Here is a 21845-nt window from a genome sequence, read left to right on the forward strand (position 1 = left end):
AGAATATTTTCTTGTTGAATCTATTTTATCTTTTTAAATTTATTTTATTTTTTTAAATATATTTTTATTGACTTCAGAGAGAGGAAGGGAGACGGAGAGAGAGAGATAGAAACATCAATGATGAGAGAGTCATCATTGACTGGCTGCCTCCTGCAAGCCCCCGACTGGGGATCGAGCCTGCAACCCAGGCATGTGTCCTGACCAGGAATCGAACCGTGATTTCCTGGATCCTAGGTCAATGCTCAATCGCTGAGCCATGCCCAGCTGGGAGAATCTATTCATATTAAAGGTGAGGAAACTGAGGCCCAAGTATAGTGACTGTCTTGAAAGAGCTGGTAGAGTTAGCTGATAACAAAGTCAGGACTCCTGTTACTTGTTTAATTGCATCATATCTTCTTAAATATACACTACACATACACACACACACACACACACAGTTCCCTTTCTTCCCCAGATAAGAAATAGATCATAGACTAAAGTGCTAAGAGCTCTGAATTAAAACCAACAGATCACCAATGCACAGCATTCTGTGCTTCAATCCAGTGATTCTTTGTCACATAAAAATGTAATTCTGTGTACCCAGCATTGAATCTGGCATTGAATGAAGCCTTAAAAGTTCAACAAAGTGGACTTTGTTGGATCCTTATATAAAAATTACATTTTTTTTTATATCTTTATTGATTTCAGAGAGAGGAAAGGAGAGGGAGAGAGAGATAGAAACATCAATGATGAGAGAGTCACTGATCGATCCTGCAACCCGGGCATGTGCCCCGACCAGGAATCGAACCCCGATCGCCTAGATCCCAGGTTGACGCTCAACCGCTGAGCCATGCCCAGCCAGGCAAAAATTACATTTTTTAATAGAAACTGAAACCATGATCGCTTTCCTAGCTTAAGGTATAGTGGTTTCTATCACATTTTACACATGTGAGAATAAATTTACCAATTGGAGTGCTCACTCATACGGTTTATCAAAAAAATATTGTAAATAACTTTAAAATAGATTAAAGCAATCCCATATTTTTATGATTTTTAAGTGCTTTTTAAACTTCATCAGTTTGACACTGGCATATGAAACTAATATATTTATAAGTAATCTGATCACTTTGTTGCAGTGCTTAAAATTGGAATTACAATAAAAGACTATCAGATTTCCACATTCAAACAAATTTGAAGCAGTTTATTTCTCAATTAATATGTATCCTCCTGTTATAGACTGAAGTCAAATTCTAAAAACAAAAATTAAAAAGTACAAGGGGAAATTATCCACTATAGTTATAAAAACCCAGAAGTTTTTACTCTAAATTTATCTATTTTTAATGAGCTAATTCCTTGAAAAAGTGATACTGAATTTTGTAATCAGTTTAAATAAGAAGACATATAAAAGAATTAGCCCAAGAAACAAATATTTTTTTTCTTGAGAGGATGTGTAATTTCAGGCTATTATTTTCAGTTCTTTGGGAAGGTATTAAAAATACAAATATAAGTTCTGGCTGGTGTGACTCAGTTGGTTGAGCACTGTCCCATGCATGGAAAGGCCACCAGTTCAATTCCCATTCAAGGCACATGCCCAGGTTGTGGGCTCGATCCCCAGTAGGGGACGTGCAGGAGGCAAGTGATCGATGTTTCTCTCTCATTCTCCCTTTTTCTCTCTCTCAAATCAATAAAAACATATTAAAATAAAATTTAAAATACAGCTAAAAGAGGAAAGTACATTTTCCCCCAGATGATTGGCATTAAACATGGTAGTATGTTTTCAAAACTTGTGCTTTGTTGATTTGTTTGTGGGTTTGTAGGCCCTGAGTATGCAGATGTCGTGTTTCTGGTGGACAGCTCTGATCACCTGGGAAGGCAGTCCTTCCCTCTTGTGAAAACGTTCATCAACAAAATGATCAACAGCCTCCCCATAGAGGCCAGCAAATACCGCGTGGCCCTGGCCCAGTACAGCGACAAGCTCCACAGTGAATTCCAGCTGAGCACCTTCAAGGGCAAGAACCCCATGTTGAACCACCTCAAGAAGAACTTCGCGTTCATGGGCGGCTCCCTGAAGATTGGAAATGCTCTCCGGGAGGCTCACAGCACCTATTTCTCTGGACCTGCAAACGGGAGAGACAAGAAGCTGTTTCCCCCGATCCTGGTGGTCCTGGCTTCGGCTGAGTCCGAGGATGACGTGGGAGAGGCTGCCGAGGCTCTGCGGAAAGATGGGGTGAGAATCATCTCCGTGGGGGTGCAGAAAGCTTCGGAGGAGAACCTGAAGGCCATGGCCACGGCTCAGTTTCATTTCAACCTTCGGACTGTCAGAGACCTCGGCACGTTTTCCCAGAACATGACACAGGTCATCAAGGATGCCGCTCAGTACAAGGAAGGAGCAGTTGATGACACTCTTGTCGAAGGTGGGCTGAGGGTGCACGTATAGAAATGATGATAAAATGCTTTAGAAAAATCAACATGGAGGGAAGATTGAGACTCTGAACATCCCTTTCCCCAAAAGCTGGGCTGTACTTTTAGCTGTTAAATATCTGTGGGTTCAAAAGGGTCTGTTGGTTGTGTCCATTTTAAATCCAGTGAACCCTACAAGTCTTGGTGTCCCATGTTTCCCTTTAACCATGTTGCACATAATTTACTGGCTTCTTAAAATTCAGGGATACCTTCTCCCTGCCACCAGCTTCTTAGCTATCTCCCTGGGCTTTAGTTGCTATGTAGTTTTATTACTGGTCAATTTTTTTCTAGAGAAATCCTTAACCACAGAATGTTAGAGCTGGAAAGAGCTTTAATTAAGTAGTCCCAACCCCCTATTCTGCAGGGAGGAACTCACAGGCATCCTTAGAGGACGTGATGTAGCCTGGGCCAGAGCTAGGTCAGGTCTCTCGATTCCTAGGCCCATGTCATTTCATGCTGCCTCCCTTCCTGCTTCTCTGTTCAAAATTAGCTGCCCCGTGTTCTTCTCAACCTCCAACCTGCTGTCCTGCGGACCTTGTACTATGCTATTAACAATGGCCAAGAGTTTCTGAACATCATTCAAGTGAGGGGCAGGGGAGAGCCAGTATAAAACAATTTGTTCAGAGTGTACAGCCAACATAGGAAACTCCCATTATTTCTGGTGAAATCACTTTGAATGACATGACATATAAAATTATCTGTTGTTAATAGATAATGCTTTTCTTATGGTAATCTATGAAAATATGAATCCTATTACTAGCATCTTTCCCAAATAAAATAATGGGAAAAGTATAATTTGTATCCCAGTACCATCGCTTAGGAAAATTTGGACTATGCTGATTTTAACAGTGATGATGCTTAATGATTTTAATATGATAGTAGTAGCTGCTGGTCTTTGAATGACTCTTATGTCCCAGGCCCCAGGCTAAAAACCTTATCAATTTAATTCCCATAACAACTCTATGAGGTAAATATCACTATTATCTCTAATTTACAGAGGAGGACGTTGAAGCTAGGAGTTTAGCTAAGATCCAATATTTGAACCCTGGACCCTCTGATATCAGCTTTGTAATCATTGTATATGCCTCCTCCTTTCTTTAAGTGGGTAACCGAACTCTGGTAGGTGTTCTCCATACCGCCTAATGCTAAGCAGAGATGCTGAACTTCCACCTAAAATTGTGCTTCTTTCATCCTTGCCCACACAGTTTGCCAAGGCACATCCGTGGCCGACCTTGTGTTCCTGTTGGATGTGTCTGTCAACGGCAGCGAGGAGAACTTTGACTATCTTAAAGAATTCCTAGAAGAAAGTGTATCTTCTCTTGATATAAAGGAAAACTGCATGAGGGTTGGCCTTGTGGCCTATAGCGATGAGACACAGGTGATCAGTTCACTGAGCAGGGGCATCAATAAGTCGGAGGTCCTCCAGTCTATACAAGACCTCTCTCCCCAGCCGGGCAGGGCCTACACCGGGGCCGCCATCAGCAAGATCAGGGAGGAGGTCTTCAGTGCACAGAACGGCAGTCGGAAGAATCAGGGGGTGCCCCAGATCACCGTGCTGGTGACCCACCAACCGTCAGAGGACAACGTGACCAAGGCAGCCCTGAACCTCCGGCGCCAGGGAGTGTCCATCTTCACCGTGGGCATAGAGGGGGCTAGCACCATCGAGCTGGAAAAGATAGCATCGCACCCCGCCGAGCAGTTTGTCTCCAACCTGAAGACCTTCTCCGACCTGGCTGCTCACAACCAGACATTCCTGAAGAAGCTGCGGAACCAAATAACGCACACAGTCTCCGTCTTTTCAGAGCGGACCGAAACCCTCAAATCCGGTAAAGTGTTTTGCTGAGAGAGGTATCACTCAATCTTTTTTCTTCTCTCTTAGGTATTCTGTGTACAAACATGACTGGTATGAGGTGGGGAGTGAAAATAGGTTCCTAATTTCCTACTTGACCTTGATCCCATGAAATGTAATTGGGGGGAAATAAAAGCTCTATCCCGATTGACCTTGATTCATGGCAGAGAATTATCGAACTAGTCTTAAACTGTCAAAAGACATTCGTTTGGCCCCACTGCTGCTAAGACTCCCCTGTGTTAAGCTAGCAGAGCATGTCTTTTATGCCTAGGGGCTGTTTCCCATTTTTCCATCCGAAGCGGCTCATGTTTGTTTTCCCCACTCTCTCTCCCATTTCTTCTTCACGCATGCCCAATGCCACGCTCACCTTCTCGATTCCCTTTAGGTTGCGTGGACACTGAAGAAGCAGACATCTACCTGCTCATTGATGGCTCTGGGAGCACCCAGGCCGCAGACTTCCAGGAAATGAAGACCTTCCTGTCAGAGGTCGTACGGATGTTCAACATCGCTCCCCAGAAGGTGCGGGTTGGGGCCGTTCAGTACGCTGACAGCTGGGACTTGGAATTTGAAATCAATAAATACTCGAACAAGCAGGATTTGGGAAAGGCCATCGAGAACATCAGGCAGCTGGGTGGGAGTACGAACACGGGCGCGGCCCTAAATTTCACACTGGGCCTGTTGCAAAAAGCAAAGAAGCAACGAGGAAACCGGGTGCCGTGTCATCTCGTTGTCCTGACAAACGGCATGTCCCAGGATAGCATCTTGGAGCCTGTGCGCAGACTGAGGGAAGAGCTCATCCATGTTTATGCCATCGGGGTCAAGGACGCCAACCAGACACAGCTGCGGGAAATTGCAGGCGAGGAAGACAGGGTGTACTACGTGCATGACTTCGACTCGTTGAAAGACATAAGAAACAAAGTTGTTCAAGAAATCTGTACTGAAGAAGGTAGGACAATGGCGGCTTTACCTTTGGACTTCAGCTCACAGCTGACCTTCCTGCGATATTTGACATTGCAGGTTTGCAGAAACTGTGTGAATCTCTGGGTTGAGATTTGTTGATTTGTGTAGATGCGTTTGTTTCCAGAACAAAACTGGGGGCCCATTATAGTGTTGTTCTAATTCATATCTAAGGCATAAAGATATTTGGTGGAGTTCTTCCTTATTACTATGAATTAGCTTCTTCCCACAAATCCCTACTAGCATAGATACATGCTTAGATACTGCATGTGTAAATCATTTGATCAAATGATTTCTTATTTTAAGGAGTACTTCAGCTTTATTTAAATTGCTTTTTAACCAAACTCTCATGAACTGTTTTAGAGCTATATTAGTAGTTTTCAGCCAGGAGGGATTTTGCCCCCTTAGGGGACATTTGGCAATGTCTAGAGGTATTTTCTAGTTGTCATAACTAAGGGAGGACTATGTAGTCCTGAGGTTGAGAAACCTTGAGTAATATACTAAAGCAAATTACTAAACAATAAATAGAGTAGTCTCACTTTTATTGCCTCCAGTGCTTTATTACCTGCTAACCATCCTTACCAAGCACACACTTAACTTCAATATAGAATTTTTGGTGTTTTGGATTTTCCTGTTCACTCTTAATTTTTTTTTTAATATGAGTAAACATTTATTTCACTTTCTCCCATACAGCTTGCAAAGAGATGAAAGCTGACATCATGTTTCTGGTGGACAGTTCTGGCAGTATAGGATCTGAGAACTTCTTCAAAATGAAAACATTTATGAAACATCTGGTGAACAAATCTCAGATTGGGGCAGATCGGGTGCAAATCGGAGTGGTCCAGTTCAGTGACATCAATAAGGAGGAGTTTCAGCTCAACAAGTATATGTCCCAAAGTGAAATTTCAGATGCAATCGACCAAATGCCTCATATTGGACAAACCACGATGACTGGCAGTGCCCTGACCTTTGTGTCTCAGTACTTTAGCCCCACCAAGGGGGCCCGGCCCAACGTCAGGAAGTTTCTCATCCTTATCACAGATGGTGAAGCTCATGACATAGTCAAGGACCCAGCGGTAGCCCTTCGGCAAGATGGCATAATTATCTACTCTGTGGGGGTGTTTGGCTCCAATGTCACCCAGCTGGAGGAGATCAGCGGGAGGCCAGACATGGTTTTTTATGTTGAGAATTTTGACATTCTGCAGGGCATTGAAGATGATCTTGTTTTTGGAATATGCAGCCCCCATGAAGGTAGGCCTGGGTATATCTGCTGGTGGGACACTCCAAACACCATGTGTCCATGTTAGTCATTATTTCTTGAATTAAGTAGACTACTATTTGAACATAGTCAACTTTTTGCTTCATTGAAATGTTTATCCTAATGGCTTTTGACCTACCTATGAAATGTAACTTTCTTCAACAGAATGTTGAATTAAAGAGCTCGTGAGGAACAATTTTGATCCACCTAGATTCTTTCCCATTTGTAGACAAATAGCAGTAGAATGAAAATGTCTCCATTTAAGAAAAGTGGTATCATACCGGGTTTTAGGTCAGGTTCCCTAGAGGCAGAAGATGAGTCAGAGGTTCTTGTGGAAGTGGTTTATTGAGGAGGTGTTTTCAGAAGGGAAGTAAGGAAAGTAGGACAGGGCATGGTTAGGAGCTAAGCAAGAAGGTGGTCCTCACTGGAGTCTCACTTCAGCCTGATCCCATGAGAAACTCATAAATTACACCACAGAGTCCATTGCACCTTGAAGTGAAGGGACCAGCCTGAGCCTTTGGGCTATGTGTGGGCTGCCAAGGCAGGTCAGAGGGGCATATCCTGCTGGGTAAGGTAGCTTCCCTTTGACCTAACATCTACTGTATGTTAGTTTAGTTTACAGTTTTTAAAAAACCATTACTTGTATACAATGAGATGACGATTGCGAAAACATGTTGATATTTCTTAAATCCTGTAAAGGAGGACGATAGAAGAACTTGAGCAATGGATGCTTCAAAGGAAGTAAATAGTAGAGTCCCAAAGCTCCTCTCCTGAAACTACAGAGGAATGAAAATGATAAAACAAAAGTCCTGCAAATATAAGGAACTTATTTGTACTGTGACTCGCAGGGCTTGATGACCAAAGCATTCTGAAAAATCTCTACCAAGGAGATGGTCTTAATGGAGTTTTGAGGGAAGGGAGAAACATTGTTCTGTTATTCAAGTAACAGTTCTGTTCAACTCCAGTAGAAGGTTGATTGTGGTCTGTGTTTTGTGGTAAGAGAAATAGACCTAGATTGTATTTCCTGCTAATTCCACTGGGAGCAAATCTGAACTCTTTGAAGGGTGCTCAACCCTGAGCAATCTACCCCCAGTCCCTTGGGTAATCCAAGCAGGTTTCTCAAGGCAGCTGAAGGCCAGAAAGACATAGTTTCTTCTTTTGTGGAACCAGCCTATAAAGAAAAAACCAGTTTTTTCCCTTCCTATGTAGGGAAAAACCCAGTTCTTCCCTACTGTTTCTTTCCTGTTGTCTTCTTCCCTATTCACATGGCACACTTCACTTCCAACACTTCTGGTCACCAAATGTGTGGAGGTTTTCCCCATATCAGCAAGCAATTCTCAGATACCAGCAAGGTGTCCAAGAATTCAACTCAATGCAGACACTATCTACTGGAAATAGCATCAGATCCCACAGATTAAGGGCTCCCTCCTGTAAGACTGCCCTTACCCCTACTTCAGACACCGGTCACAAGCCCAGGTTATCACCTTTGCTTCTAACCAACCTGCTCTAGATGGAAGGTTCAACAACGCCCCCCCTCCTTGGGTTTGATTAATTTGCTAGAGTGGCTCACAGAACTCAGGAAAATACTTACGTTTACCGGTTTATTAAAGGATATGATAAAGGATCCAGATGAACATCCAGATGGATGAGATGCATAGGGCAAGTTGTGAGGAAAGGGTGCAGAGCTTCCATGTGTATGTAGCATGTTTTATGCCATCTCCAAGCACCCCACTCTCCCAGAACCTTCATGTGTTCATCAAACCTGGAAGCTCTCTGAACCCGGTACTTTTGAGATGATCAATCATTAACTCCATTTGCAGCTCTTCTCCCTTCTCAAGAAAATGGGAAGGTGGGACTGAAAATTCCAAGCTTTGTCTTTCCTGTGACTGGACCAGGAGCCATTATTTCCAGGAGACAACAGGAAAGAAACACACAGTAAAGGCCCACCCAGAGTCACCTCATTAGAACAAAAGATACCCAGGAAATTACAAGGGTTTCAGGAGCTCTGTGTCAGGAACTGCAGACAGAGACCAATATATATTTTCTAGTATCTCCACACAGATTTTCTTGAAGTCATTGGGGTAAATATATTGGCCCCAAGGTTTTCAACAGCCCTACCACATAACAAGTGCTGGCAAGAGGAAATGTAAACCTCTGGTGGAGGGGTGGGGGAATGCTCTCTCACAAGTCTGTTTCTCAAGAATGGATGAGTTAACACTTGGAGCATACTTTTGTAAGGCCTGCTGAGACACTGTACTACATGAGGACTAGATCATTAAACATCTTACAAGCCCACTTCTCCAGAATGAATGAGTTGGAGTTAAGTCCTCTGCATTTCCAGATAGAATATGCTACATACACATGGATTAAGTACTAATTAATTGGGTCTTTCCTGCTTTACTTTTCCGTGGCATTGACCCAAGGAGTAGAAAAGTTAATGGGAACATCGGCTTAGTTGGGCCAAGTGTGAAATGGGCTTATTTCTTTGATGAGGCCCAATAATGAGAATAGATAATGTTTCCAGAATGTCAAAAAGGGGGAAAAAGTAACCTTGAAAAGTCGGCTATCATATAACCATGAAAAAATATACAGGGTTGCCAAATTTATTTTTATTTGGTCATTTCCCCAAGGCTTATCTCAAGAATGAAATCTCATTAAAAAAAAAAAGAAAAGAAAAAAAAAAGAGTGAAATCTCATGAACCCCATGGCTTAAACAGATAAATTTGTATAAATGAAAGCACATGTTGAAGGCACCATTTATACAGGAAATTTTCCAAAGAATTGTGATTTTTTTTTTTCCAGTCCAAAAGCATAGAAGGCTTTACTTTACATCAGTCTTGTCCCCAAAACTCACCTAATTGAGTTTTACTATGTGCTGGCAACACAAACATATATGTATTGTGTATATTATCTAAGGAATGGACATTCTAATATACAGCTTGATCCCATGGAGAGGAGACAGTGGCAATTAAAAGACATGTGAGGGGAGGGGAGTCTCCCAAGCTAATCTCATGGTTTTCCTTTCTCCTTCTCTTAGAATGCAAGCGAATTGAAGTGTTAGATGTTGTGTTTGTAATTGACAGCTCTGGCAGCATTGACTCTAATGAATATAATATCATGAAGGATTTCATGATAAACTTGGTGAAAAAAGCTGATGTTGGCAAGAATCGGGTCCGGTTTGGGGCTATGAAGTATGCTGATGATCCAGAGGTGCTATTTTATCTGGATGACCTTGGCACGAAATCAGAAGTGATTTCAGCACTCCAGAATGACCACCCCAAGGGGGGCAACACGTACACCGCTGAGGCACTAGCCTTCTCGGACCACATGTTCACCGAAGCCCGTGGCAGCCGCGTGCACCGAGGGGTCCCCCAAGTCCTCATCGTGATCACCGATGGGGAATCCCATGATACAGAAAAGCTCAACGCCACAGCCAAGGCCTTGAGAGACAAAGGCATTCTTGTCCTGGCCGTGGGGATCGATGATGCTAATCCCGTGGAGCTGCTCGCCATGGCGGGATCAAGTGACAAGTACTTCTTCGTGAAGACTTTTGGAGGCCTGAAGGGGATATTTTCGGACCTGTCAGCCAGTGTGTGTAACTCTTCACAAGTAGGTAAGGTTTGTCAGTTAAGTTTTTCTTAATTATCAGCAGAGGTTCAAATGAGGGAGAAAGCAGTGTCCCTCAGGAGCAAGCTCTCCAAACAGGTGAGAAGCACTAATTGCTTTGTAGGACATCTCGTTTGGCCTCCTCCCCAAAGGAATACATTCTGCAACATTCCTACTCACTTCCACATAAACTCTTCTAATGATGAGGAATTCACCATTGTCTGAGTAAGCTTTATTTATTGGGGCACAAATGTGTTTCCATGTCATTTCCGTCCATTAGTTCTTCTTCCTGCTCTTTACACTAGAAATCAAATTCCATCTCTTCCAACAACCAGTGATCATTGCCTGAAGTCTTCTCTCCTCCAGGCTGGAAGTCCCTAGTTCCTTCCCCTATTTCTGTTATGACACAAGCATGTTTAAGACATGGAGCCCAATAACAAACATTCTACTCCAGCCTCAGATATTGCCAGAGCAGAGTACAGCAGGACTTCCTTTGCCTAGATGCTGTTTCTGTTCCAGCATCCAGAGATTGCATTGCCACATTTATGTATGTATGTATGTATGTATTCATTCATTCATTCATTCATTCATTCATTCATTCAACTGTCATTTTACACCATTTCAAACGAAGATCATGGTCTATCAAAATTCCTTATTTTTATTAACTGTACTATATACTAAAAATACTGAGTACTTTTTATTAGATGAATTGCTATTAATTTAGGATTCCAACATCTTGGTGCAGTTCTTTTTAAAAATTAACTTTTCTGGTTTTCACATGCATTGCCTCCTAAGAATGCAACTACTATCTTTTTCTTTCACAAAACAAACTCTTTCTGGGTCTTGCTGAAAATGGGGACAAATCTCTTACCTTTCAGTGGCCAATGCCTAAAATTCAATCTGTCCTGTTCAAGTTCACTGTAGAAGTTGACATTGCATTTTTAAATAGAAAGTTCTCCCTTTGTCAGGCCAAAGTACTTTATTTCCTTTATTTGAATCTGAAACAAAGAAACTAAGTTAACCAGTTCCTGAAGGATCACATTTCCTGTTGTCTCTTTCTTGCATATGTCAACTGTGGGACTCTCAGACACCTTCCATTTTTCACGAGGGTAAAATGAGATTTAAGTGAGTTGGGTCAGTGGTGAGACCTCTTGGGAATTCCGGGAAATGTTAATGATTACCAGAAGGCTGAGGGATACACATGATCATGTGCCAAGCATAACTCATTCACTGGCAATGGCCTTTCATATTCTTTTTGTTTTGTATTTTCTGTGTGAATACAAAGGAAATGTCTCTAAACTATACTGCATTGTTTGTTCAAAAATATTATTCTCAAGTAGATATCGTTGCCTATATGTACCAGAAAGGGGGCTGATAAAGAGGAAAACTGACAAGAGATAGGTCAGAAGGCATTATTTTAAAACTTCAATTTGTCTTAAACTAGGAAAGTACTTACTGGCTCAACTGGCCAGGGAGGCCAAGTCAGTACTACAGACCATCTGTCTCTTTGTTTGAAGCTCTAAATGGATATGAGCTATTTTATTTTTCTTGCTGTGCTACTACTGTCACTGGGTTTTCCGGAAGGGTCAAGGCTAGATTGCAGGTAAAAGCAAGTTCTCTGTAAAACCCCCCACCCCTAGATCTAAGGACAAATGGAAAAGCTCAGAGAAGAATAAAAAGACGGGAGAGTTGTTCATGCCTAGTGCCACCTTTATGAACTGATTGTTTTTATTGCCTCTTCAATTAATGTGACCACAGGGCGGCCTAAGATAAGAAACCACTTTCAGAAATACCATTTCTATATAGCTGCAAACATTTAACCTACTCGGGCTGGGTGAAAGATGAACAATCTCATTTTTTGTTGTTGTTCTTTTGCCTCTTCTTTGTAGGTTGTGAAATTGAAAAAGTAGATCTAGTTTTCCTCATAGATGGTTCAAATAGCATTGGTTCAGATGACTTCAAGAAGATGAAGGCGTTCTTGGCATCTGTTGTTCAAGACTTTGGTGTCAGTGCCAACAGAGTGCAAATAGGAGCGGCCCAGTTTAGCCATACCTATCGGCCAGAGTTTCCACTGGGAAAGTTCACAGGCAAAAAGGAGGTATCATTTCAGATTGAAAACATCCAGCAGATCTATGGAGGCACACACATCGGCGCTGCGCTCCGGATGGTGGGGCATTACTTCCAGCCAGACATGGGCAGCCGGATAAATGCAGGTACCCCACAGGTGCTGCTGCTCCTCACAGATGGCCAGTCCCAAGATGAGGTGGCTCAGGCCGCAGAAGAGCTGAGACACAAAGGTATTGACATCTACACTGTGGGCATCGGGAAAGTGGACGACCAGCAGCTCATTCAGATCAGCGGGACTGCAAGTAAGAAGCTGACGGTTGATAACTTTGATGAACTACAGAAGGCCAAGAAAAGGATAATTCGCAACATCTGTACCACAGGGGGTGACAGCAGTAAGTATTCAAATGTGTCCCTCATGTTTACCCCTCCACCCCCCTTCACTGACATTTTCCCGAAGTTCTGTTTATGGCTGGTGGGAGAATTTACATTTGTGCCTCTGGATTTCAAACAACTTTTCATGGTTATCGAGTATTTTTTTTGCTACTTGTGGGTTGAGAAACAAGGCATCTGAGAGACTTGTCTTTTTTCTTCCCTGTCTCCTGGGAGAGCATGCCCGCTTTGTGCATGGGAATCCTTTGATTTCAGAAGCTGTGAGGAAAAAGCCTTTGTTTACAATCCGGTTGGTTTCAGAGGCTGGGGAACAGGTATCAAAGAAATAAACTAAAGGGCAGATTTTGGTTGCCTGGCAGTAGGGCCTACAGAACTACCAAGTGCTGTGATGCCGGGATGCGGGGAATGCCTTTAGAGGGTTATATCTTTATTATGAAACTTTACTGCAGAAGTTAGTAAATAGCTTCTCAAGAATCAGCACATCTTGACATTTTTTCCCAACAGATGAAAGGAAAGGTTTCGAAGGAAGGATAACTTTTTCTACTTTTATAAAAGTGCCCGAAAGGTTGGCTGTGATTCTGTATAATGTAAACACTAACCTGGATTTTCGCCAGGGGGAGAAAAGCTTACATGATTAAGAGGCAGCTCTGAAGACAGGCAACCTGGCTGCAAATCCCTGTTCAATGGGCATTTTTCCTTGGACGAGTTCCTTAACTTCTATAAGTTTGATTTTCTCATCTGTAAAATGTGAACACGTAGCAGCGCCTAGTTCAAAAGATTATTGTGAAACTTAAATGAGAAAATGCATATTTAAACTTTCCTTTGATTAAGCATGACACCAGGGATGTAATTATAAAGTACTCTATTTTTGTCTACCACTGACTTAGGAAATTTATCCATGGGGGCCACCTCCTCTCTTGCCCCTCTACTCACTCTCAAGAGATAGGTGAACCTCTTCTTGGTAATTAGTGTATGTGTCCAGTTACACTGGTAACTATTAAAACTTCAAACTTCGTTCAAGGTTACTCTACTTTCCTAGCCTGCCACAGGGTGCTCACTTGGCACAGAGAAGATGCCACATGTGGTTGGCATTTTAGCCATTGCTCCCACCTCTCATTTCTACCCCCTTCTCCCAGGCCCTTTCCTCTTCTTGCTAACCATGCTTTCTGGCCTCCCCAGAACTGGCTGAGGGAGGGAGAAGAGCTAAAGAGGTACAGGGAAGTTGGCAGTTGATGGCTTTTGTCAGGAATTGATTTTCTTTTATGGTAGTTCATGTCTAAAGTTGGATCCATTCCTGGGTCCTTCAAAGATTTCCCCACCTGGCCCCCATCATCTCCATCCCCACCAAAGCACATATGTCAGACGATCTTTCCACCATAGGTCCTTCAAGGAAGATAAGCATGTCTCAATTCCTGGCACTCCCTATGCCTCCCTCAGCCTCTGAGCATATGGTAATGCCTTCAGCTTTATTCTCCTGCCATCTCGTTGCCCCTCCAGGTAGCCTTGTTGGACAGGAGATCAGAGGAGCCCACAACAGCTCTTCCTTACACAGGACCACAGCAGCAACACGGGAAACAACATAGCAATTTCCCTGATAAACGCTGGAAGTTATGTGTCCCCACCCCCAGTGTGGCCACCTCTCTTTTGCAGAGAGAGCAGCATGTGATCCTGTATCTCATTCTTTAAAACGTATAGGCTTGTGTCATCTCCAAGTTATCTCTTGAGTTAAAGAGAAAACGACTTCCTTTCCTTGTAAATCTGTGTATGTGGCAGGAGAGCTCACTACACATCAACAGCGCTCTCCCAAAATGCTTTTCTGAACTCCAGGTTCAAACCTTTCCTAAGACCCAGTGTGTAGGCTAAAGCTTAAGAGTCCCATAGCTGATCAGTTATAAATCCTGCCTCATAATCTCCCCATACTTTATGTGTCTGGTGTCTTCAGCCAAACCTTCTACATTAACTTCTCTTTCACATGAAATACCCATTTCCACTTATTAGGCAGAAAATTCTCTTAGAACCATCTAGTCTCTACTTGAGAAAGTAAAAGAAAACCGTGTGGAAAAACCAAGGCCAAGAGTATATGCTCCAAGCAGTGTGCCAGTTATCTTTAAAGGAAACAGTTGTGAGCATAAAAATAAATAGATAAATAAGGAAAGTAAGATAAACTTGAAGTCATTACTGCAGCCAGCAAAAATGTGAGGCTTTTGTAGCTAAGCCGTGGGCTGAGGACTGAAGGGGCTGGAATGAACACTGATAAAGCTTCAAAGGCATGTGCAAATCTATGAGAGGATGCCTGTTCTTCTTAAACCATAGTTTCTCAACTCAAGGAAATCAGACGGTAGCTTGGTGTGGCTCAAAGCGAATCACACTCACAGCCTGAACATCTAGCTTTGCTTCTTATTAAAATATGCATAACTTGGGGACACCACTAGCCCTTAGTTTTCTCTTTTGTGAAGTTACATCATCTCCGTTTCTCTGATTGTGCCCTGTGATTTAATATGTGTGAAGGAAGGTGAGCTGCATGGAGATATGAGGGAAGTGACTGAGGATCAGTATTTCTGGAGCACCTAGGAAGGATCAAGCATGGTGATCTAAGCATTTTAAGTGCATTATTTCATTAAATTCTCCCCAAACCCTATGTGGTTTATATTTTTATTTCCAATTATAAATGAGGAAAATGGGACTCAAAGAAGTATTGCTAATTTGACCCAGAACATACAGGAAGTAACTGGCTAAGCAAATTTTTAAACCGAGGTCTGTCTGACTCCAACCCAGTTTTTTGTTGTTAAATTAAGCTGCCTGTTTTCTTGACCTAGTTGTTGTCTAGAGTGTCTGATGCTGCTGTTAATAAAGAAATAGTGCCTAAGCATTCTGCTTCCCCAATTTTTATCTGGAACTTAAGACATCAGGGGGTTGTACCTTAAAGTTGTTTCCGTAAGCTGATGCTCCCTGAGGAAACCACTTACTGTTAAGCTGTCACTTCCAACATCACAATCTAGTAGCAGAACTAGTAACTTACCTGACCTGTCATCACTGGCTACCCGGGGAAGTGGTAAAGTAAGGCAGGTTGGCACATGGACTCCAGACAAGCCTAGATCTGAATTTGCAAGTGTGAGATCCACAGCGCCAGACTGTGGGCAAGCCCGCTCTGTCACAGCGCCCTCTTCAGGCGAAGGGGTATCAGAAGAGCTCCAATGTAGTCTATGCTTCAGAAGGATAGGTGAGATCATGAATGGAAAGTACGTGGTAAATGTTCAGTGAGTTTTAATAACTGTCATAGAGTGTTGCAGAGGGTATATTGAAGTGACCCTGTAAATGCAAAATACAGGGAGTTGGTTCACAGAAGGACAATTTAGCAAGTGTTCTTGGTTTAGGAACTTTAATATCTTAGCAACATTTTAGAGCCTATTCAAATGTAATGTCTCAACACATACCAGATTCCCCTAAGCAACTAAACTTCGAAGTCTGTTTTTTGTTGTTACTGTTTTTAACCTTCTTTCATGTTATTTTCCTGACTTTTCTTTAAGCCTGGTTATTCTTACTACCTAGAAATGACCAAGCAGTTCTGGGAATAGCAAAGTCCTGCCTTTTTTTTTTTTTTTTTTGGCATGGAGCCGTAATGAGGTAGCCAAAGAATCAAGAGTACCTCTTATCTTTTGCATCGTCATGGATAGATGAATCGAAAAAGAGATTAAACAAAAGGCCTGTCTGATTAAGATGAGGTAAGAGACACCCCCAGGATTTAATTCAAGGAAGATGGGAACTATAAAGAAAATTAAATGGTCATTTCCAACTTGCCTTGACAAGGATCTCTGTATGTCCCTGTGATTACTGGGTTCTCTAGAAAAAAGGGCTCAAAGCAAAGTTTGTGCTATGCTTTATGTGCTAATACTTTGATGGAAGTACAGTCATGGAAGTACAATCCCAGGGAAGCAAGAGTGAGTGGAAGGGAAGTAATACAGGAAAGGAGAGAAAGTAGTACAAGATGTATGTTACCAAGCTAGTTACAGCTTCTTGAGAAGGCATAACCAGCATGTTGGTCATGCAGAACACCAAGGAAGCCATAGAGAACCACTGTATAGACCAGTTCTTCCTGGGAATAGGGGAGGGGATGAATCTGCCAGTTCTTTCCATCCATGGCCTCTCACTGGTCAGAGTTTACCCAGTGGAGAGTTAATTCTCCCACCCGACTGTGCTGTGTTATCCAGCCCTTTGGGGAAACCAGATACAGAGCCCACAGTGCTTTAATCTGTGGCTGGGCATGGTGGAAGGAGCCAGAACTCCCATGAGGACAGTTGGGTTGGAGAATGGGCATTGGAATGATTGTGAACCTACTGCAGTGAGCATGATGGAGGCCATGTCCAAGCCCTCCCCACCCCCACACATCGTCGGGAGACCAGACAATGGTGGAAGTTGAGGCTTTCCATTGGATAAATGTCCAAGTCCTTGGGTGTGTGGTTTTGGGAGCAAGAGGTCCAAGCAAATCTGGGAGGTATATAAATTTGGGTTTTTTTACAGTAACTGTTTTCTAGATCCCTTTTTTTTTTTTTTTTTTTAATCTAAGATACCCTTTCTTTCAAAGGCCACACACACATTTTTTATCCTTGCTAATAACCGCCAGCAGTCTGACTTTCCTCTTTATTGTCTCAAGAATCTGTCTTCTAATCTTATTAATGTATCTCACTCTCCTGACAGTATTTCTTAATAAGAATCTGCCATCATCAACTCCGAAGTCAGATAATTAAAATCAGCTTTTGGGTCTGGCAGGAAACCATAAGACTATAACTGTCACTCCAATCCATTCTTTTCTGTTCTTTTGTATTTTTATTTTCAAGTACATAATTTTATTTTTATAGGCAAGAAAATTAATGCCCGGAGGTTAGAGATTTGCCAAGTCATTTAGCAGTAACAGAGTCATAACTGGTACATGACTAACAATAAACTTTTTGTCTTCCCACTCAAAGACCTCCCGCTCCAGGCCTCCACACGCTGTTTGTGAGACTAGCCCAATGCTTAGAACACTAATATTACTTCTCCTTTTTATCACCCTCTATAGCCAGTCCTATGAATCACTTTCTTAATTTCCCTCGCACTTATTACCCTTCTTCTATTCTCACTCCTGCTATCCTAATTGAACCCTACATTTCTCTTTGGAAATCCAATTTTAGCCTCTCCTTAGCTCAATTCCCAAACCATCCCTGCCTCTTATTAACTGTGAAGGCTCCTAATTTGAGAGCAGATGTCTCTGTAGAGTTTGCAAGGCCATTACATGAGGGTCCACTTATTTAGTATGGCTAGTTCCTCTAATTATATTTAGACGCATAGCTGCCAACTCTAGACTTGTTCCCCAAATTCTGTTCCTTGGATCATATTATTATGAAGTTATTTGTCAATTTGAATAAGTTAAAGAAACATAAGATAATTCTTTACTAGAGTTTGTACTTTTGGTAATCTAGACAAAAAATACTCCATTTTTATAGGGGACAGTTCCCCAGATCCCTCAATGACATTTTGACATTTCTGCCAATGTTTGTTTTTTTTTTTCACAAGAGACTGTTTTCCTTGAAAGCAGTAACATATTTTGGTTACTGAATGGTTTTCTGTTCAGAGGTTAAAACAATGTTCATCCAAGAGGGAAATTTTCAATCTCAAGATAAAAAAGAAAGGATATATATTCAAGAGGAACTTGGGAAAGGACATATTCTGATGCTTCCTCCCAACTAGTTTCTTTCTCTTCATCTCACTTTCTGAATATTAGAGAAGAGGTTTTTCCAATAAAGTAAGTACAGTAAAATAAGAAAACCCACGTTTCAGATTTTTTTGATAACATATTGATTCACTTCAAATGTCATAGTGAAAATTGATTATCGAATAAGACTTTCATTTCCCCTCACCTGACTCTATCTCATTAAAAATGAATCAAGTTACTGGCCTTTGTTTTAAGAATTGAAACTGACATTTTAGTTTCAGAGATTTGCAAATGTTCAACTGGCCGGTGTGTCTGGAGGTAGTAAAGGCAGGCATTTATTCACACAACAAATATCTGAAAAATTGCTTATCTAAACAAAGCAAATTGAAAATATACACTTACCAAGCAAGCGGTATGTGTTGAATTTATTGGAAAAGGTTGAAGTTCTTAACCAAGCTAGAAGTTCTTGAAACAAGAGTATATATGTCACATGACTTTATTCTTCACTTATTTTCCCTTTATGAGGTTCAGCTTAAAATATCAAGCCCCTTCTAGTTTCTCCAGTGCTTAAATGTCCCGGGAGTTGATAAGAATAAGAGCAAAGTATTTTATTTTATTTATTTTATTTTATTGTTTGTTTTTAATTTATCTTTATTGTTCAGAGTATTAGAGGTGTCCCATTTATCCCCCCAATTGACCCCCTCCACTTTGCTCCCACCCCCTTCCCAGGCCTTCACCCCCTTATTAACTGTGTCCATGGGTTATGCATATACGCATATAACTTCTTTGGTTAATCTCTTCTCACCCTCCACCTCCCTTCCCTCTTTCCTCTGAAATACGATCGTCTCTTGTATGTGTCAATGTTTCTGGATCTATTTAGTTCGTCAGATTCTTTTGTTCATTAGCTTCTTCTTAAAAAAGAGCCTTCAACTTTACCTGCAGTGCTGGTCTGGTGGTGATGAACTCCTTTAGCTTTTTCTTATCTGTGAAGCTCTTTTTCTGACCTTCAGTGCTAAATGATAGCTTTGCTGGGTAGAGAAATCTTGGTTGTAGTTCCATGTTTTTCATCACTTTGAATATTTCTTGCCACTTCCTTCTGACCTGCAAGGTTTCTGTTGAGAAATCAGCTGACAGTCATATGGGTGCTCCCTTGTAGGTAACTAATTGCTTTTCTCCTGCTGCTTTTAAGATTCTCTCTTTGTCTTTAACCTTTGGCATTTTCATTATGATGTGTCTTGCTGTGGGCCTCTTTGGGTTCCTCTTGTTTGGGACCCTCTGTGCTTCCTGGACTTGTAAGTCTATTTCTTTCCCCAGGTAGGGGAAGTTTTCTGTAATTATTTTTTCAAATAGGTTTTCAATTTCTTGCTCTTTCTTCCCCTTCTGGTATCCCAATAATACAAATGTTGGGCCTCTTGAAGTTGTCCCAGAGGCTCCTTATACTATCTTCATATTTCTGAATTCTTTTTTCCTTTTGCTCTTCTGGTTGGGTGTTTTTGTTTCCTCATGTTCCAAATTGCTGATTTGATTCTCAGTGTCCTCTACTCCACTGTTGCTTCCCTGTAAATTATTCTTCATTTCAGTTCGTGTAGCCTTCATTTCAAATTGGTACTTTATTATGTTATCAATTTTCTCAGTTACTTCCCTAATAGTATGCTTAAACATCCTTATAAACAAAATTCTGAACTCTGTATCTGTTAGCATGCTTGGATCTATTTCATTTAGTTCCTCTTCTAGAGATTTCTTCTGTTCTTTCCTCTGTGACATGTTTCTTTGCCTCCATATTTTGGCTGCTTCCAGGTGTTTGTTTCTATGTATTAGGTAGAGCTGTTATGTCTCCTGGAATTTGTAGAGTGGCTTTTTGTAGTAGGTGTCCTGGAGGGTCCAGTGGCTCAGCCTTCCTAGTCACCTGAGCTGGGCCTTCTAGGTGCTCCCCTGTGTGGGCTGTGTGCACTGTCCTGTTGTAGTTGAGCCTTGGTTGCTGTTGGCATCATTGACCCCCAGGCCAATCAGCTGTGAGGACCAGCTGCAACTACAGCCAAAGAGCTGCTGTGCTGGAGACACCCCTACGGAGCAGGATTTACTTCAGTGGGGCTTTGGTGTTCACCCAGTGCACCCTTTGAGTGTGTCACTCGGGGATGTGGAAGGGCTGTAATCCAGGAGAGGCCAAGCTATGAGCCAATGCAGCCTGCCACTAGTGCCAGGCCTGGGGCCGCTTATCAAGCTGTATGGGGCCTGCTGCGGCTTGTTTGAGAGATTTTAGGAAAGTCCTAAGCATGAGGCTCGAGAGGCCACTTGCACAGAAGCCCCTGGAAACAGCCTGGATGAGCTGCAGGTGGGGAGGGGCGGGGCCTCCGGGAATCACGAGGCGGGGCCAAGGGTGCAAGTCAGGTGCTGGCGATTCAAATATGGCGCCTGCCTGCCGGCTGTGTGCGGGGAGGACTTGCCAAAGCAGCAATGGCCTCTGCCAGCTCTTCTGCCTGGGAGAAAGCTGCCCCTCCAGCTCTCGCCCAGATTTCAGGCAGGTTAGTTTCTCCCCAAATGTCCCAGGTCCTTTCAAGCTGCTGCGGGGCACTGGGCTCAGGGGGAGTGCGTCTGAGTGAGTCCATGCGTGGGCCCTTTAGGAGGAGCTTCGGGGGCTTCCGCAGTCTCCACGACCCTCAGGGACAGTCCCCACTGGTTTCACAGCCCGAAGGTGTGGGGACGTCTCTTCCCAGCCCTGGGACCCTGGGGCCCTGGGCTGGGGGCCTGCTGTGGGGCTGGGGCCCCTCGCTCCTCCGGGAAACCTCCGCCACCAAGATTCCCTCCTGGGTTTAACCCACGGCACTGGGTGTGGAACCGCGGCTGCGTCTCCACAATCCAGCCCCCATTTGCCCTCGTCTGCGCCCCTCCTACCGGTCTCAGTGCTTCTTCAGGTCCCTGGCTGTGGGGCTTCTGTTCAGCCAGATCTCAGGAGGTTCTGAATGATGGTGGTTCTGTATTTTAGTTGTAATTTTGATGTGGTTGCGGGAGGCGGCTGGTGCAGCTGTTACCTATGCCGCCATTATTTTCTCTCCAAGAGCAAAGCATTTTAAATGCAGTACCTCCCTGAGTATTTCTTGAACCCTCAAATGGCATTGGCTTTGCCTTCCTTACTGGCTGAGCACTGAAGGCACCTCCATCTTTGACATGGTTAAATGTGGGTTATTTGGTGCCCAGTTTCTTCACTTGTAGGACCTAAACCAAGCAAGATCTCAAAGGATCTCTTGGAGCATTTGTTTGTCTTTTTAACTTTTTTTTTCTCTGAGTGGATTTTAGAAGACAGAGGAAACAGATTCTTTTGGGAAAGATAAATCAACAAAGTCATTCCTTTAAACAAGTTCTTTGTGGTTTCTTTTTTATAAATGACTTGCTATATGCAAATGTTTTTATATTTCCCTTATAATTTAGTATTTGTTGAATGACCTGAATTGATAAGTAGCATGATATGAATTTGCTATTTTAGACTATTAATATTCCCACAACATACTTGAGATATTTAAATGGCTCTGCATAGCTTTTTCAATAGCCACAATAAAATTTTTCAGAACTTTAACTGTTATAGCACCACCTAG

At 42.5% G+C, this 21845-nt stretch overlaps 1 protein-coding gene across 1 annotated transcript in view; it reads left to right on the forward strand.

Annotated features, from left to right (window-relative positions):
- The window catches only part of COL6A6 (collagen type VI alpha 6 chain), a 130779-nt gene that overhangs the window by 34361 nt on the left and 74573 nt on the right, over positions 1-21845 (forward strand). The window contains exons 3-8 of the mRNA XM_087824933.1: positions 1797-2393; positions 3645-4265; positions 4674-5234; positions 5939-6496; positions 9541-10116; positions 11999-12568. Of these exons, the coding sequence (XP_087681059.1) occupies positions 1797-2393; positions 3645-4265; positions 4674-5234; positions 5939-6496; positions 9541-10116; positions 11999-12568 (3483 nt within the window). The remainder of the gene's footprint in view (positions 1-1796; positions 2394-3644; positions 4266-4673; positions 5235-5938; positions 6497-9540; positions 10117-11998; positions 12569-21845) is intronic.

This window comes from Miniopterus natalensis, chromosome 15 (assembly GCF_054644295.1).
Source record: "Miniopterus natalensis isolate mMinNat1 chromosome 15, mMinNat1.hap1, whole genome shotgun sequence".
Classification (NCBI taxonomy): Eukaryota; Metazoa; Chordata; class Mammalia; order Chiroptera; family Miniopteridae; genus Miniopterus; species Miniopterus natalensis.